This window comes from Sander vitreus, chromosome 20 (assembly GCF_031162955.1).
Source record: "Sander vitreus isolate 19-12246 chromosome 20, sanVit1, whole genome shotgun sequence".
In the NCBI taxonomy this organism is placed as follows: Eukaryota; Metazoa; Chordata; class Actinopteri; order Perciformes; family Percidae; genus Sander; species Sander vitreus.
The window spans coordinates 9,961,909-9,979,123 of NC_135874.1; the positions used below are offsets into that span (position 1 = coordinate 9,961,909).

Below are 17,215 nucleotides of genomic sequence, written 5' to 3' on the forward strand. Positions count from 1 at the left end.
ACAGATAACTGAGCTATACTGAGTGTCCAAAAAACAGTCTGCATTTTTACCATACACACACACACACACACACACACACACACACACACACACACACACACACACACACACACACACACACACACACACACACACATACAGTATATATGAACACATCATTCAGGCATAAACTGACATAAGGTGCAACTGCCAGAAAGGGAAAAAAAGGAATACAGTAACTCTGGCTCAGAAATACAACACTATCACAATACTGGTGCCATCGTGTCAATAAAATAATTCAACATCAAATCATGTTATAAAACCGTTTGAATCAATTGTCTTACCTCATAGGTTTTGTTTTTTTCATATAACTTTTTTCATAATAAAAGCTCAGTCCCCCCCGGTTCACCAGTGTAAAGTTTTCAATGTGTAGCTGCAACAGCAGGAGAGGTTTGGTATGCTTTAGCAGTAAAAGCAGAGCTCCAAAATGATTGAAAGTGATAAGTAAATGGTAAAATAAGACTCATCTGAAAGTACAAACAGGAAAACAGGAAGGAAACCAAACTCCAAACCACATAAAGATCCTTGAAATAGAGCTTTCACTCTGGTCATGGATGACCACTGCAGTCAGTGTTTATGATTTAATTTATAAGTTCATGTGCAGTGGAAGCCAGCAAATTTGTGATCAGATGATAATGAGGATGAGGAGAAAGGAAGCCAACATTTTTAATTATAATTTTTTGTGGAGCAATGGCTGCTGCGTCTGAGGTGTGTGTCTGGAGAGTTGGAGCCAGGAGTGGTGGGACTGTACCATGAATGGCTTCACTGAAACAGATTGCATCCGGAATTTCAAGATTTCAAGGGCCAGTTTAACTACATCTGTTAGCGTCTCTCGACAAGACTCTCGCAGGAAGGAGTTGGGTTGTGGCTGTAGATGGACAGGTGGGTAAGAGAGGCCACATTGCACAAAATCAGATATGTATTTAGGACAATATGATAGTGGCCCAAATATTAGTTGAAAAAGATTGGATTCTAGTTCGGATCAACGTAAGTACATTTTCAGGATAAAGCCGGACATGATGTCAGACTTTGCCCCTCACCTTCCGCTCTGTGTGTGTTTCAGTTGTCAAAATTCCTTCACTACAAGAAACAACAACAAACTTGGAGCTAGCAGCCACGCACTGAAAATGTATAGTTTTGAAGAAAATTTGGATCGTGCACAAGATGGGCCTGCTTGGTTCTTGCAGGGAATAATTGTAAAGATTTACAAAGAATATGTTTACCGTATTTACTCTCTAACTGACGTTTTGGGACCGATTGGTGTGATTGCACATGGCGATAGCCCAACTCACAGAAACATTAATGACAGACAACCTCACACTGTGCCTCAGATGCAGCTAATTAGCTGGGTCTCATACTGGTATAATGATGCATGAAATTTACACATTGTTAACATGGACAAGTTTAAGATTCAACAGGCAGGTTATGAATAGGTCAAAAATAATTGTATAACTGGAATAAATAAGTATGTGAATGTAGCCAAAATCCAATGAACAGTGGGCTGCATGAGGTTGAGATGATAAGAATGATGGCCAGAAAAGGTGCGTGTGCATATGAGGAGGTATTTTCTGTGAATTTTTTTTTTTTTTTTAATCAATTATCAATTTTATTGAAAAATAATGTGATTAGCATTAAGAACAACCTGCATAAAAAACATAATCTAAATTAATCTACAAACCTCTGTGCAAGTAATATATCAACTACCAAAATGTAATACAATGTACATGTTCATGTCATTTATTAGGCATACTTTGCAACATAATGTTAAGAAATATGGATTTATTTTGTAAGGAAATATGCAGATTCTTCTAAAGTTCAAGTTTCAGGCGCCCAAAATATGTAACCGAGGAGGTTGACGAGTTTGATTTGAGTTTGATCCAGCGCCTCCTTTGAACCAGAGCCAGCTTTGATCCTGCCGCTGCCAGCCAATCAAAGCCAATCAGCAGGACACCTGCGTTAACGTCCGTTGGTCATTCCGGCGCCCTGCCAGACTCGAACGCTGTGGATTCTGCTGGAGAGGTTTGCGTGTCGTTGAAACGGTAAGGTAACAGTAATTATGTTTTAAATTGATTAGTTTTATCGCTACAGTTACTTTCTTAGCCACAAACAATAGTGTGCCCCGTGTTGTAAGTTGCTAGCAAGCTAAACTTTGTCTTGACTAGAAATGTTAAGGTAGGCCTATGTGACATTTCGGTATGGGGGTATTGTGAGGCCGCGCTCTGTTAACCTGTGCCTGCTACAGTGCGTGGTCACCTAAACGTTAGGCCTACCTGTTGTTTGGTTTGCCTCGGCTAAAAAGAGAACAGGGAGTCTGACTATAATAAACATTCAGCTTCAACATTATGTGACTGTTTTGTTGAGCCATAGGCAGTGTATAAATACAGTAAATTTGGCATTGTTAATAAAATATCCTATCATTTTTGACCTTTTAAAAAAAAAAAGACGTTTTTTCTTCCTTTCTCAGTTACATTTAACCGAATTTAAACAACGTTTAGCCTAACTTACAAAGGGTATGCAGGCAAAAGAGCACGTTCTTCAAAAGATGGCGCCCCATAAAATTAAGCAGGGCATAAGGTCAACCTCACATTCTCTATAATAGACAATTTTATGCAACGGCAAATAGACTAGCACTGAGTATCACCAATAAAATTATACTTGTTGCTCTGAAATGTCCTTACAGTAGTGATATTATGGGCTCATAGCTAAACAGAGAATTGTAGGTTAGAATGTGTTTTAATGAAAGCATGGTGGTGTGTGAGTTAACTTCAGGTGGGTCTGTATTTAATAGGCCTGTCGGACGGACCGCTAGCTGTTCAGCTCATTCTCTGTAAGCGATGCAGCATAAAAGCACGGCGGAACCAGCAAGCCAGCCGGTGTTAGTTAGCTAACATTGGCTTGCTAACTCCGCCTTAACGTTACCCCGTCGCCACATCGTTCACAGAAAACGTGCCGAATACAGATGTCACTCGTGGCGATAGCAGTGTGCTTTGTGTGGATGAAGCATGAAGTTAATTTGACTCATTTAGCGGCTGGCTCTCTGCCTCGTAATGTTACTATTCCGCTGCTCATTTTTCAGTCAGTTATTGTAAAACCTCAGCTCCGTGACTTGCCTGATTAAATATCAGGTAATAATCAACTGTAAAGTAGCTACACCTTTTAAAGGATCCCTTGGTAAATCAGCTTCCGTCAGGTAGAAAGTAAAATTGTAGAAAGAAAAAAACAAAAAACGTTAACACCAACATTTAGTGGCAAAATCCATTATGTCTACAAAATTATTTTAGATATAATATAAGTTCAAGTCACTACTTGCACCGTGCAACGTATTACTTTGTATTATGGAGTCTGGAGATCCTTCTTTCTTGTTGAAGGGGAAATCTATTGTTGGGACACGTTTGTTTCTACTGAATTTTATTAATGTTAATAGTGTTCTTCATTAGGAAAACACACAAAAAAATTATAAAACGATAAATCTTTACCCGGACAAGTGACTTTTGTGCATGGACAAGTGAAACGTAAATGTTCTTGTCCAAAGGACAAGGGCCTCAAAAAGTTAATGTCGAGCCCTGAGGACCTTTTTAGTTTTGGAATCTAGACACTTAAATTGATAGGCTACAGCTACATAATTTCAGTGTCAGATATATAACATTAGGGATGCTTTGAAATTGAAATTCTTAGCCAAAGCCCAATATAATGAAAAAAAAGTCATTTTATATATTATGCCAATGTTTTCACCTATTTCTAAATTAGTCATGTGCTGTTACTATTTTGTCTTCTCAAAGTAAAAATCAATTACAAAACTTTAAAATTTAAAAAGATTGCACATTCCAGCAGACATACCAAGCACAATATAACTTAAAATAAATTGGTGAAATAAAAATATTTTTACTTATGTACTATGTACGCCTACACAAGGGCATTGAAAAGAATGCAAAAAACTGAATGGCTCCACAACAAATTAATAATGGTCCTAGAAGAAAAAGTGGCAGGTTCTACTTTATGAAAAGTAGCTTCCTTGCTTTGTCGCGTGCACCTCTCACTCTACACTGGTTGCTATTTGATTACTTCATCAAAAACTGTAAAATTTATTCAGTCTTTTCACTTATTCATGAACACAGCAAGTGCTTTTTTTATTGGTATTTTTCGGCCAATTAATCTCAGTTGCCAAAATTTCGGTGCATCCCTACTTTACATTTAGATATTAGTATTGTATCGGACTTTTATTTATTTTTGTATTGTATCGGACTATATTTGGGACACAGGAAAATCAGAACAGTAATGCCTGCAGCTATGTGTTAATATACAGTATATAGTTGGTATTTTCACGTGTTTCACATTTTTCTTTTTCACTACAGCAAACGCAAGATATCAATGTTGACCGGATAGCAGTTCTCCGGTGTCTACCACCACTGCTGCTGCAAGAAGGTGACACAGAGCTGTTCTACACATGCAAGGTGGGTTGATATACTTTACATTGGCAAGCAATAGTAGGCTGGGCATTTAATTGAAAATGTCAAATTTCCCCCCAAAAAAACAAAAAAGAAAAGGTCAAATTTCCTATTATGTGTTACTGGGGGACATTACAGAAATGTTTTTCCTCACTTGTTGGGTAGTTAACAGGTGTGTATTTGTAAGGGGAACTGGACAAAGAAAGAGAGCTCCACAGCCATATGTTTTTGCTGCATATGCAAGATGAGACAATGTTATAGGCATTGTACAATGTTACACAGCTGTGTCAAATCTATTTTAATTTGCAAATACATTTATTTTAAAGCCATATATTTTTAAGCCATGTAAGTGGCTTGCAAATGTTACGTTTCAATCTACAGTGTAAATGACATACTTGTCAAAATCTTCATAAGACTTAAAGATACAAGGAGTTTTAAAATTTAGAAAGAAACTGCACGTGCCCCATACATTTCCTGAGTGCAATTAATTCAGCCATTACAACCCTCCGTCCATCGCTATAACATTATTGCATCAAACGTCTCCTGTTTCAACAGCCAATAGAGAATTCAACTAGTAAAGTCAGCTATAAACTATAGAAATACAATTATCCATAATCCATTTTATTTTTATGTTACAAAGAGAGGGTCGAAATGGCAGTTTTAGACAGTGGCTCAACAACTGCACGAAAGCATGCTAACGTTATATGGTCGCGCAACGGAGACACTGAAGAGAGAGCGCCCAGCGGCGATAGAACAACGCAGTGAATCAGAGAAATACGTGTTTTCGCCGAATTATCACTGGAGATGAAACTGTAGCAAGCATCTCAATACCACTCACGTTATCCACATCATATTTACACAAAACAAATGATATATCTTGAAATGAAAACGGCTGTGTCAATAACAGAGTAGAGACAAAGTTGTAATAGTATATTTTTGGGCATATTTTCCAGGAGGGAGACCAAGACTCTACCATTAAGAGACCTGCTGCCATTGTGTCCATCATTGCTGACAGTGAGGATGTAACCATGGTGCCATTCCATCCTCGTGAAGTCAAGGTCTTCCTCCAGGATCAGGTTGTCTTGCAGTGAACTGAGTGCTGGCCTGATGCACTCCTGTATTTGTATGGCTTGCTGTATGTCCTCCAGGCTGAGTACCCAAAAGGCATGACATACTTTTTGAGTTCATTCAGAAAGTCATACTGAACGTGGACGGGGAAAAATTAAAACCAAAGACACTGTCCTTAAAAAAAATAAACTCTAAACTAGCTGGGGGAAAAAAAAATTGTTTGCAGACATGTTAAAGTCATGAACATGTTGAGCTGTTCTAACCCTGAGTGTGGCCTTTACATCCTTTCCCGGGTGTCATGTTTACATAAATAATTTTTTGACTTGTAGGATAGTTAACAAGCACTGTATTTGAAAGGAGAATTGGACAGTTGAAGAAAAGATTCCATGTTTTGTATGGAGAGGTGCCCCACAGCCAGATGGGTTTTTGCTGTGCAAGATGGGACAATGTTGTAGGCATTGTACAACAATGTGATGGGATAGCAATGATTGGACAATTTCACGCAGCTGAGCGAAAGATCTATTTTAATTTGCATATACTTTTAAAAAAAAATTTTTTTTATTGATTGTGGCACTAACATCCTTTTGTTGTGGCGTCGTGTTTACAGAAATACGGTTTCTCAATTATAGTTAAAAAAAGAGTGCATTTGAAAGAAACAGTGGAAGGAAAAATGACTTGTTAAAGGACAATTCCGGCGCAAAGCGAACCTAGGGGTTATCAACAGATGTGTACCCACTCTGTCGTTCTCTGGGACATGTTTTCATGCTAATTGAATGTGTTTGTAGCTTGAAACAAGCTAGCGCGGACCGCTGATTAGCTTACAACGCTAGTATTCGGGGCACAGGGAAAGTAAAAACAAGTCGCTATTTATACCACTAAAAAGGCTCACAATATCACCACACTTCAACGGTAGCATAATGAGGGTCCCTAAATGTTAACTGAAGCATTGACAACTTTGTAAGTGTACAGACAGTTTATTAAAAAGATAGTTTATAAAGACACTCGTGTTCATATTCACATGCCGCCGCCATCTTGAAAACCACAAAAAACACAATCATGAAAAAAACGTGCATGATTTGACATTATAGGCATTGTAAAACAATGTGCTGAATAGCAATGATAGGATAGGATAATTTAACACCGCTGAGTCAAGTAATTATTTTAATTCGCATATACATTTAATTTCTATTCCAAACATTTTTTTTTAAGCAATGTAAGTGGCGTGTCAATGTTAAGTACAAATCTACTGTGTAAATGGCATACTTGTCAAATGTCTTTATAAGACTTATGCTTTTTTAATAAATTTTATCATCATACAACAATGTGATTCAATAGTGATGATAGATCATTTGACTGAGCTGTGTTAAACTGTCCTATTTTAATTTGCTAGACATTTATTTTGATTGGTTGTGATGCTGGTCCTCACATTCTTTTGTCGCAGTGTCATGTTTACAGAAATAAGTTTTGACTTGTAGGGTTGTTAAGGCGAGCATAATTAAAAGGAGAAAGTGAAAGAAAAGCACTGTTTATGGAGCGATGCCCCACAGCTAGATAGTTTTGCTGCATGTACCTGTGCAAAATGCAACAATATTATTGTCCCTCACATCTTTTGTTGCAGCGTTATGCTGTATTTTGCAGTATGCAAAATAAAATAAAAATAGTTTACACCACTATGTTCAGATTTTTGCTTACATAAACTTGTATTTTGTATTAGCAGTGAGAATGTAGAGCTGACATGAAAGATTTGTAAGTATAACAATTGTGTGAATTTTGCTTAAATTTTTAGGGTACATTTAGCATGGAAAATAGACATTTTGACACAATATTTCTGTGTATAGAACACCGGTGTAATTGTGGAAAAATAGGTTCAAACAACTTAAAATATATAGTTCAAATGTACAATTACAAATGTGTAACCATATTTTAAAATATGTGCATTGTTTGGACATAAAATACTGGTTGGAAAATTAAAAATGTAATGTTAAGTCGACTGTAAGGCTTTAATACGCATTAGTTATTTGTACACAAAATAATTTATTTGTTTAAAAAAGGTAAATTTTATACATAGAGACAACTCAATAACTTATGTTATGTATACTAGATAATCCCACTTATTATGACATGGAATTTTATGTTAAACAATTTTATCGTTTTATTAAAAATGTTGTGTTCAACTGACAGATATCTAGTCAGGCAAGGTTCATGTGACACATTTATTTTGTGTCAGATTTACTCCTAACTTTAATGTTACTGTACTGAAAGTTTTGTGTGCAAGCAGTTTCAAGTTTAATTGTTTGTACATAAAATTAACAAGTTATGACATCACTTTTTTTTTTTTCATTTAATAAACAAAAATACACATTAAGTAACCTGATCATTCTATGTTAATATAACAGAATTATATGTTAAGAAAACACTAATTAAAAAAAAATTCCTTTCAGATAACACTCATGACACATTTTATGTCTAGTGTACTCAAAACGTTAATTTAGTACAGTATGGTAACATTAAGTTTTGTGTGCAAGCCGTTTCCAAAAAATTTGAGTAGAGTGAGCAAATTGGGATATAGCTGAATAATGAAACTAATTATGTTTGACTTTAAAATTACAATACTTAATTGTTTGTACATAAAATTAACAAGTTATGACACATCACTTTTTGTGTTTAATAAACAAAAATACACATTAAGTAACCTGATCATTCTGTTAATATAACGTAGAATTATATGTTAAGAAAACACTATTTTTGTTGCATGACTAAAAGTTATGTTAAACTGACATAAATTTCCTTTCAGATAACACTCATGTGACACATTTATTTTGTTTAGTGTACTCAAAACCTTAATGTTACCATACTGTACTAAATTAAAAGTTTTGTGTGCAAGCCATTTCCAAAAAATGTTTAGGTTGAGTTAGCGAATTCAGATTTACAGTGCATAAAACAAGCATATTAAAAACAATAAAACCAGTAACTATCAGGTGAGAAATGTAAGAGTATTGTATGTGGAAAGCTAATCTGAAGAGGTGTGTTTTGATTATTGTTTTGAATGTGTCCAGGTCAGTACAGTCACGGATGTGTATGGGTAGAGAGTTCCAGAGGGAGGGGGCTGCAATGGTGAAAGCTCTGTTCATGTGAAGTTATCCTAGCCTGAGTTCAATTCTGTTTAATTGAGCACTTTTTAATGGGCCCAGCACTTGTGTTGCATGTTTTGTAAACGGTTTCTTTCCTTGTTGGGTAAGTAAAAGCCTCTGTATAAATCCACCTGTGACTGCTCATGCCTGCCAGCTCGGCCCCTCACATGGAGTATTATCAGCCTGTGGACAAACTAAAGACATCTGAGGAGAAACTTGCATCTTCAAAATAGGTACATTTCTCTCTACATAGTCATATTGGAATTTGATTTATTAAATGGCTTATTTTAACCAAGTCCATTTCCAGGTGCATATGAAATTAACAGCAAACCTAAACGTGAGAGTTTGACATACAGTATCTCACAAAAGTGAGTACACCCCTCACATTTTAGTAAATATTTCATTATCTTTTAATGGGACAACACTGAAGAAATTACCCTTTGTAAAGTATTAAGTGTACAGCTTGTATAACAGTGTAAATGTGCTGTCCCCTCAAAATAACTCGACACACCATTAATGTCTAAACCGCTGGCAGCAAAGTAAGTACACCCCTATGTTGAATTCCCATAGAGGCAGGCAGATTTTTGTTTTTAAAGGTCAGTTATTTCATTGCTCCAGGATACTGGATATGTGATTGATGTGATGCATCCTGATAAAGTTCCCTTGGCCTTTGGAATTAAAATAGCCCCACATCATCACATCCTTCACCATACCTAGAGATTGGCATGGGGTACTTTCCATAAAATCATCTCTCAATGCAAATCAAACCAGCAATTAGGCTAACCGACATAAAACCATGCCAATCTTTAAGGATTAATCGTTGAGCACTACATGACGTCCTCGTACGTTACCTACCAACCTCCTATTCCTGCCCCTGTGACCCCAGCAGCTCCGCCCTCCTCAGCACCGTGGTCACCCTGGGGAGCAGTTTGTCTGTAAAGTCCCACAGTCGGGTATCCAGGTGGAGCTGCTCCGGTGGCCGTGGCATACTTATTGGGGCGTGAATGATCCGGCAGACGTCTGGTGGGACCTTAAAATATTCTCCAAACTTCTTGAGCACTTCATGTATTGAGGTCTGCTGCACCATCCTGTGGCGTACATAAACATTAACACATGGTCAACCACACTTTAACTGAGAATGGCATGAATTCTGCTACTTATTATATTTAATACTTTTAAACAGGCTTCACTAATGGGAGAGACGTCAGCCTACCTTGGCTGAACTATCATCTTGTGGGGGTGATATATGTTTCTGTTGGGCTCCTCCCTGTAGATGTGCTCCAGAATATTAAAACCTGGCACTCCTTTCCATTGATGTAGGGGATCCATTTCATTTCCCCCAAAGGGTTTCTTGGGATATATATGGTTCTCAATGAGAAAAACCCCCGTCTGCAGAATGTGATGTTCGATGGGTGCAGCATGGAAGTTGGAAAGACAGCAGAATATAAATTAATACTAAAATATGATACGTTTGAGTAAAATGTTATTTTATTCTTAAATGCACACCAGAAATACCCTTACATTTGGATGCTGCTGTTGGAGCATGCCCATCAGAGACATCAGGTTGTTGTGTTGGTATGGCATTATAATCTCATCGATGTCGTTCAACAAGACGTAGCGTGATCGGTCCATGGATCTGTAAATGCACTCATTAAGCGTGGTCAGCTGGCCAAAGTAGTGCACGTCACCTCCGCTCTGTGAGAAGAGCCAGCCTCGAGATGGATTCAGATGGTGGTCGATGGGCCAAGGAACCATCTCCACGAAGCCCTCCTGGCTGTAGCTCTGCAGCAGGCGGTCGAGGTCTGGGCCACAGCTGGTGTTATAGATCACCACTCTGTCCACACCCAGCAACCTGGAGCAAGGTGACACAAAAGGTTAAAATACATTCATTTTGCAGAGGCTCCTATCCAATGCCACTTACAATAAGTGCATTTGGGAGTGTATCCCTTTCAAACAAATAACTAAAAGCATGTTCAGTGCCACAGTACAAGTTCTATGAGTGCTTAGAGATGTTTTTTGTTAACAAAATAAACCACATAAATAGTGTTGTTGAGATGTCTGTATTCACTCAAAATTCAATCCTGTTTAATGGAATGCTGTCTTCCACAGATGTATGCTTTGTCAAGCCCGAGTTCAAGCACACACACAACAAAAAGCAAGTATTTGTTGACACTGCACACTCTACCACCCCTCTATACACAGGACGTTTTGTCATTTTTATACTTGATAAGTGAGATATAACATGCTAATAAAGTGTGCTGTATAGGTGAATTTAGCCGGATGTTACACTTGGACAGAGCCAGACCAGCGGTTTTCCTTTAACTTATCAGCTCTGTCTATTTTTCAGGCTGGTTTTATTTATATTTTATTTTTGGTTATTGTGTCCTGTATAATACATTTGCCTTGCAAAGTGCTGGCCTGTACATATCCAGGGTCTACAGTATGTATGTAAGCTACAGCACATACTAGTCAAATCTTTCCTCTTCCTTTCTGTTGGCCTTCTTCTACAACACATCTGTCATTATAGTGCAAGCAGATAAAAAGCAAAGATGTACATGCACCATGGTGACAGTGCCTGCCCTAACTTCCCTCCACACATATATGCACTAATAGAAATGACGTAGTAACAGAGACCCATGTATCATGTGATGCAATCCAGAGGTGCTGCAATAAATAGTTATACAGTGTCAGACAAAAGGTGACTGAGCTCATTTTGGACATTGTGGTTTGTGGTGTTGTTGCTGTGCTGACCTGTACATCTCCAGGGTCTGTGCAAACTGAAGCACATTGTTGTAGTCGCCAAACAGGTTAGAGATGCAGACAGTGACGTTAAACTGCAACTTGTTCTCCTCCTCCTCATTGGTCTTCCTGTTTCTAATAGGAAGCCAAGTCTGGTTGAATACCTTCACACTGTCTGGCTGAGTGAGGAGACCGACATGTGTTGCAATGCAGTTTTGAGGAATCTGACACATGATATCTGTAGTGACGTAGGGAAAACCAAAGTTGTCTGAGTGCTGTAAAATTGTTGTTGGAGTTGTTTTACTTGATAAGTAGCCTGCGCAGCAGAAAAGACAGTAAAGGGGTTGGATGGAGTCTCTCTTAAATATGCCAATGATGCGTATATCCAAGCCTTTCTCTCTCTGGTCCATGTAGGCTGACACCAGTAAGTGCTTAGTATTGTTGAGGGGGGTGATGGTCCGCTCAGAGATCCGCAAGGGGCAAGTTTTCGGAGGCCCATGTGACTTCGGGATGGCCCTGTACGTCGTGGGTGTCCTCAAAGTGAAACACAGGATGAAGATGAGGGCAGCAATGAAGAGAAGGAAGAACTTCCATTTCAATTCTTTTGCCTTGTCCATCCGGATTCCCAACCTGAAGCAGAATAACGACGCACAGTATACAAATTTGAGAAACAAAGCAAACACGCTCTATCATTACTGCAATGACCCCTCATGTCATGTCATTGCAGTATTGACAGTATGTTTGCTTTGTTGTCTGTGACCAAAGTTTCCCCCTCTCCTTCTGTCTCTCCTTCCCTCCCTCCCTCCTCTGTCTTTCTCCCCCTCTCCTTCTGTCTCTCCTTCCCTCCCTCCCTCTCTCTCTCTTTCGCTTTCTCCCCCTCTCCTTCTGTCTCTCCTTCCCTCCCTCCCTCTCTCTCTCTTTCGCTTTCTCCCCCTCTCCTTCTGTCTCTCCTTCCCTCCCTCCCTCTCTCTCTTTCGCTTTCTCCCCCTCTCCTTCCCTCCCTCCCTCTCTCTCTCCTTCTGTCTCTCCTTCCCTCCCTCCCTCTCTCTCTCCTTCCCTCCCTCTCTCTCTCTTTCGCTTTCTCCCCCTCCCTCTCTCTTTCGCTTTCTCCCCCTCTCCCTCTCTCTTTCGCTTTCTCCCCCTCTCCTTCCCTCCCTCCCTCTCTCTCTTTTGCTTTCTCCCCCTCTCCCTCAATAACAAACAATTATTTGGCAACTTTTTTCACTTTCCTGTTCTCTTTACCTACATCTTGTACATTCACCTGTGAATAAAATCAATTAACAATGCCAGTAATCTCATTCAGTAATGCTTTAAACTGGTAATTTATGGATATTAACAACTGTAAAATGCTACACACACTGTAGACAAAACGTGTGTATGTGCTCTTGCAAAAGAGCTGTGTTAGTCATTGAGAAAGTGGTTAAAAATCATTGAGGAAGTGGTTAAAAATAATCTTGAGGCCTGTACTACAAAACGAGATCAACATGTCCTGGATTTCTTTATGTTCTCTATGTATTCATGCTCATGGGTAGCCTAAATGGGTTACATTTAGACCATAACATGAAGTCTTTTACTGTTATATGTCAACAAGATTCAACAAAACATTTTCACGTGGCTATACCCAATGTTTAGATCTGTTGTATTTCTGCAAATTAGCACATACGTAATAAGATTATGCAGTTTGCCCATGTTAACAAACAACTTCAAAAAACTTGTAATACATTTTGTCAACACAACACAGTTTGTCTTGATGTAAGTAATCAACTCAGTAATTTTCATGGTGATATCTAAAGGTTAAAATGTTTACCCTATTCACGTGAGAAAAAGAATGAATAGGCGTATGAATGGACTATATTTGGGTCTTTTTTGAAACTTTCCCCTAATGGGATTCTTCAGGGCTTTTTTTCCTTACTCAGGACATACTGAGGATACAAAATCAGTTGTTTGCTTTTGTTGCAATTTGGCCTACCCTTTTTCATAAAATGACCGGACTATAACCACACTGAAACAAATGTTGAGTGTTATTTACTTGGGAAAACCTAGGAAAGTTTTTGCACTTAGAAATTGTAAGTAAATTCTACAAGGGTGATCATCAAGTAAACTTTACTTGCACATATGTTTCTTTTACTAGCAAACCTCAGGTAATTTACTGATGTTTATTAATATGATTTTCATTTTACTCTCTCATTCTTTGTAAATTTTACTTAAACTCTGACTGCTTCAAACTGAAAAATCTCACCTAAAACCAATGGCTTTTCAAGGTAATTTTTAAATACTTTTTCTAACTTTTATTTCTGGACTATATTTAAGTATTATTTACACAACATTTTACATAATTTTTCTGCAGTTTAAATTACCTAAATTTGTTCTTAATGTTTTTGTTTATTGAAACAATGACTTAAAAAAAAAAGAAATGAGGCAACTGTTTAATTTAACAACCCATTTATTTTTCTTAAGTGAAAAAATAATTTTTTCAATGAAACATTTTCCAGCAAGTTTGCATGGCAAAACAACAACAAGGTATAGTTCACCCTAAGATGAATTTTTGTTATTATGTACTCACCCCTTTTCAATAAGATTGGCAGAGTGTTGTTCTGCGAGTTTGAGAGACGTTTTTTCCACTCAACTGCAGTGAGCGGTATCTTAGCTTCAAACGTCCAAAAATACATCAATAATCAATAAAATGTCTCCATACTGCTTGTCTGAGGTAATCAAAGTGCCCTATAGCTCACACATGCCAAGACGTTTGTAAAAAACATTATAAACTTGTGTTTTCAGCTTTGTTTGCTCTGCTGCTTTTCCCATGCATGCTCCTTCCAACGCCGCACACTAACTTCCACACTACTATCTTCCAGCCAGCCCATCCGTGTTCACGCAGCACCACAGAGGAAGCAGAGCAGAGCAAACAAAGCCAAAACAATTCAAAATATATTCTGCTTCAATTTAATTTGGAATAGTATGTATATTCTGTGACGATGGTAAACCTCTTACAACTTATGAAGTGCAAAGCACTACACAATTAGTTTTTTTACCTTAATAGCCAGATGGCTTTGCTTATGACACAGCTTGCTCTAGTAGCTGCTTGAGAGGCCACTGTGTCACATGTAGAAAGTTGTTGCTTTGGGCTTAAGGACAAAAACAAAGACAAAATAATACATTAAAACTACAGAATACTACAAGAAATACTACATTACAAACTACAGAATCATGTAACCAAAATTAACTGTACCACTGTCAAACCAATGTATTTCTGATAATATGCTGTCAAAATATTTGAAAATATCGCTCTGATCTAAAAAATGACATCTTTCATACAGAATCGGAACCATTTCCACATATGTTAAATCTTAAATTAATAAAATCCTGCTTTTTTTCCGCTGTTATTCTGTTCCTCTCCTCAAAAAAGCAGTAGAGCATTGCTGGTCTAGATTCACGTTGTTGAGAGAGAGCTGGGTCATATGTATCAAGAATAATGCAGAATCTAAATTGAAACCGTGTAAACAGAATCACAATAGAGAACAATGAGGCTTCATATCAAATTATGAGCAAAATATAGACGAGGGAATTAGAAATAATATTTTTTTAATTGAAATATGACAGATATAAAGTATTTTCATATATGGAATAAAAATATACAGCCACAGTAAGAAACCAATCTGAAATGCCAATAAATTAAATCATATTTAACATGATATACTGAATGAAATGTTGTGGGAAGGAACATCTCTCCTGTCCTCTGTTTTAAATTAAGATAATTAATAAAAACGATGGTGGAGCTCATAACTTGTGCACTTACCAAGGGGCCAGCAAGGTCTGACTGCTGTACCCCCGGGGTGCACGACCCAAGTCCACAGGTACGTACGTTTAGCGACCATAGTAAAATTAAGCTACAGTGATACGTTACGTGTGATAATGGCAAGTGGGATCATGTTAGATTTTAACTCTGTTACATATGCAGGAAAAACCCTGAATGACTTACCTTCAAGATGATTTAGATGCTCCTGCCTCCATTAAACCTGACCGCCGTCGTCGTCGTCTTCTTGTGTTTTGGCGGACAACGAAGCACATGCGTCCTGTATGCGCTTCACAAGCCGCATGCTCGGATTCAAAACACCCAACACTATTTAAACTTACTTGGTATTTTTAAGTTCATGTGCAATGACTATGAAACCTTTGAATATTATGTGAAAATACATAATAAAACTTACTCTTCCCACCCAGTTTATTTATTACATGAATGACATATATAGTTTTACTTGAATAATTTCAGTTCTCACTGATACTTACAATTAGAAAATAAAAATTGTGACAGTTAACCTAATAAATATTACTACACCAAAAATCTTTTTTTTTTTTTCAGTGCACTAGCTGTCTGCCCATGACATAGGCTACAGTGAAAGTTTGTTATCAGCTGCAACAGTGACGCTGGTATGGTTTTCACTTTGTGAGTACGTGTGTATGTGTCATCATGGCAACATGTTGTCATGGAGACACCTGAGGGAACTACCACAGAGGGGGGGGTTGAGTACTTAGAGTATTAGTACTTAGATTTTGAGTAGCAGAAACTTTACACTTGTGTAGGCGGAGTTCGAAAAAAAGAGTGTGGTTCAAGCAACAGCCTTGACCCCCCTCACTTTACACCCCTGTCTAGACAACCGTGCAAGATACATACACAAAACGTTACACGTGTGTAGTTGAGATAAAAATGAAGGCCGAATTCGAAGATGATAGTTTCTAGTTCTTATAATGCTTTTATTGTAGCTACTAGGACAAGTTGTATCATTAGTGATAGCAAATCTACGATTAGTATAATAGGTAGAGCTGTTATATTTTTTCACTTACTTTTTATGGTTTCAAGTCTTTTATATAGTTTTGTTTTAAATGTTTTAGATTCCGTCTCTGGCATTGCAACCTCCACTCAATTCCAACAATAACAAAAAGTTTATCTCAGAGATGGCTGTCCTAAACCTCGGCAAATACCGTCAAGGTACATAGGGTGGCCTACATATGGCGCTGCAGGTAGTTCCTTTTCTTATTCCTTTAAAAGTAACACTAGATGCCTCTGCCATGGTTTTAGTAACTACTGGTTTACTTTTGTACCACAGTGTAACAGCAGAAGGCTCCAATAAACTGATACATAGTAAAATAAAATATCTTACAGTATACAGAGAAAACGGAAGAGTGACAGCAAACGTGAGTTTGAGCCCCGGTAAGCTCGTGCATTAAAACGGCGGTGGTGTTATCATGAATATAAAATCGTGTAACTTACTCAGAAGCTGAGGTGTAGGCTGTTCTTTTCCTGATAGAGCCACTGACCGAGGAACACAAAAGATACAGGTCACACGCTCTCTCTCTCTGTCTCTCTCTCTCTCTCTCTCTCTCTCTCTCTCTCTCTCTCTCTCTCTCTCTCTCTCTCTCTCTCTCTCTCTCACTCTGTGTCTCTCTCTCTCTCTCTCAGTCTCTCTCTCTCTCGCTCTCTCTCTCACTCTTTCTCTCTCTCTCTCTCGCTCTCTCTCTCTCTCTCTCTCTCTCTCTCTCTCTCTCTCTCTCTCTCTCTCTCTCTCTCTGTCTCTCTCTCACACTCTGTCTCTCTCTCTCTCTCTCTCTCTCTCTCTCTCTCTCTCTCTCTCTCTGCCTCTCTTTCTCTCTCTCTCTCTCTCTCTCTCTCTCGCTCTCACTCTGCCTCTCTTTCTCTCTCTCTCTCTTTCTCTCTCTCTCTCTCTCGCTCTGCCTCTCTCTCTCTCTCTCTCTCTCTCTCTCTCTCTCTCTCTCTCTCTCTCTACTGACGCACCT

At 38.2% G+C, this 17,215-nt stretch overlaps 1 protein-coding gene and 1 long non-coding RNA gene across 2 annotated transcripts; one reads left to right on the top strand and one right to left on the bottom strand.

Annotated features, from left to right (window-relative positions):
* Nucleotides 1–1,099: 1,099 nt before the first annotated feature.
* On the top strand, nt 1,100–6,093 carry LOC144534876 (uncharacterized). Its single transcript, XR_013503623.1, has 3 exons — nt 1,100–2,078; nt 4,392–4,490; nt 5,438–6,093. It is a non-coding gene; the product is annotated as an uncharacterized LOC144534876 (long non-coding RNA).
* Nucleotides 6,094–7,599: 1,506 nt separating this feature from the next.
* Nucleotides 7,600–16,841, bottom strand: LOC144534874 (uncharacterized). The gene is made up of 5 exons (XM_078276963.1): nt 16,692–16,841; nt 11,435–12,052; nt 10,205–10,535; nt 9,897–10,072; nt 7,600–9,771 (listed from the first exon to the last, which is right to left on the bottom strand). The coding sequence occupies exons 2-5, from the start codon at nt 12,037–12,039 to the stop codon at nt 9,546–9,548; spliced, it is 1,338 nt and encodes a 445-aa protein (XP_078133089.1). The 5' UTR covers nt 12,040–12,052; nt 16,692–16,841; the 3' UTR covers nt 7,600–9,545.
* Between the last annotated feature and the right edge of the window lie 374 nt (nt 16,842–17,215).

Excerpts from the sequence above, each read along its gene's own strand:
- LOC144534874 (XM_078276963.1), bottom strand. The coding sequence starts at position 12,039 with ATGGACAAGGCAAAAGAATTGAAATGGAAGTTCTTCCTTCTCTTCATT. Across the intron at positions 10,536-11,434 it reads CAGACCCTGGAGATGTACAG|GTTGCTGGGTGTGGACAGAG; the intron begins GTCAGCACAGCA and ends ACCTTGCTCCAG. Across the intron at positions 9,772-9,896 it reads AAGATGATAGTTCAGCCAAG|GATGGTGCAGCAGACCTCAA; the intron begins GTAGGCTGACGT and ends TGTACGCCACAG.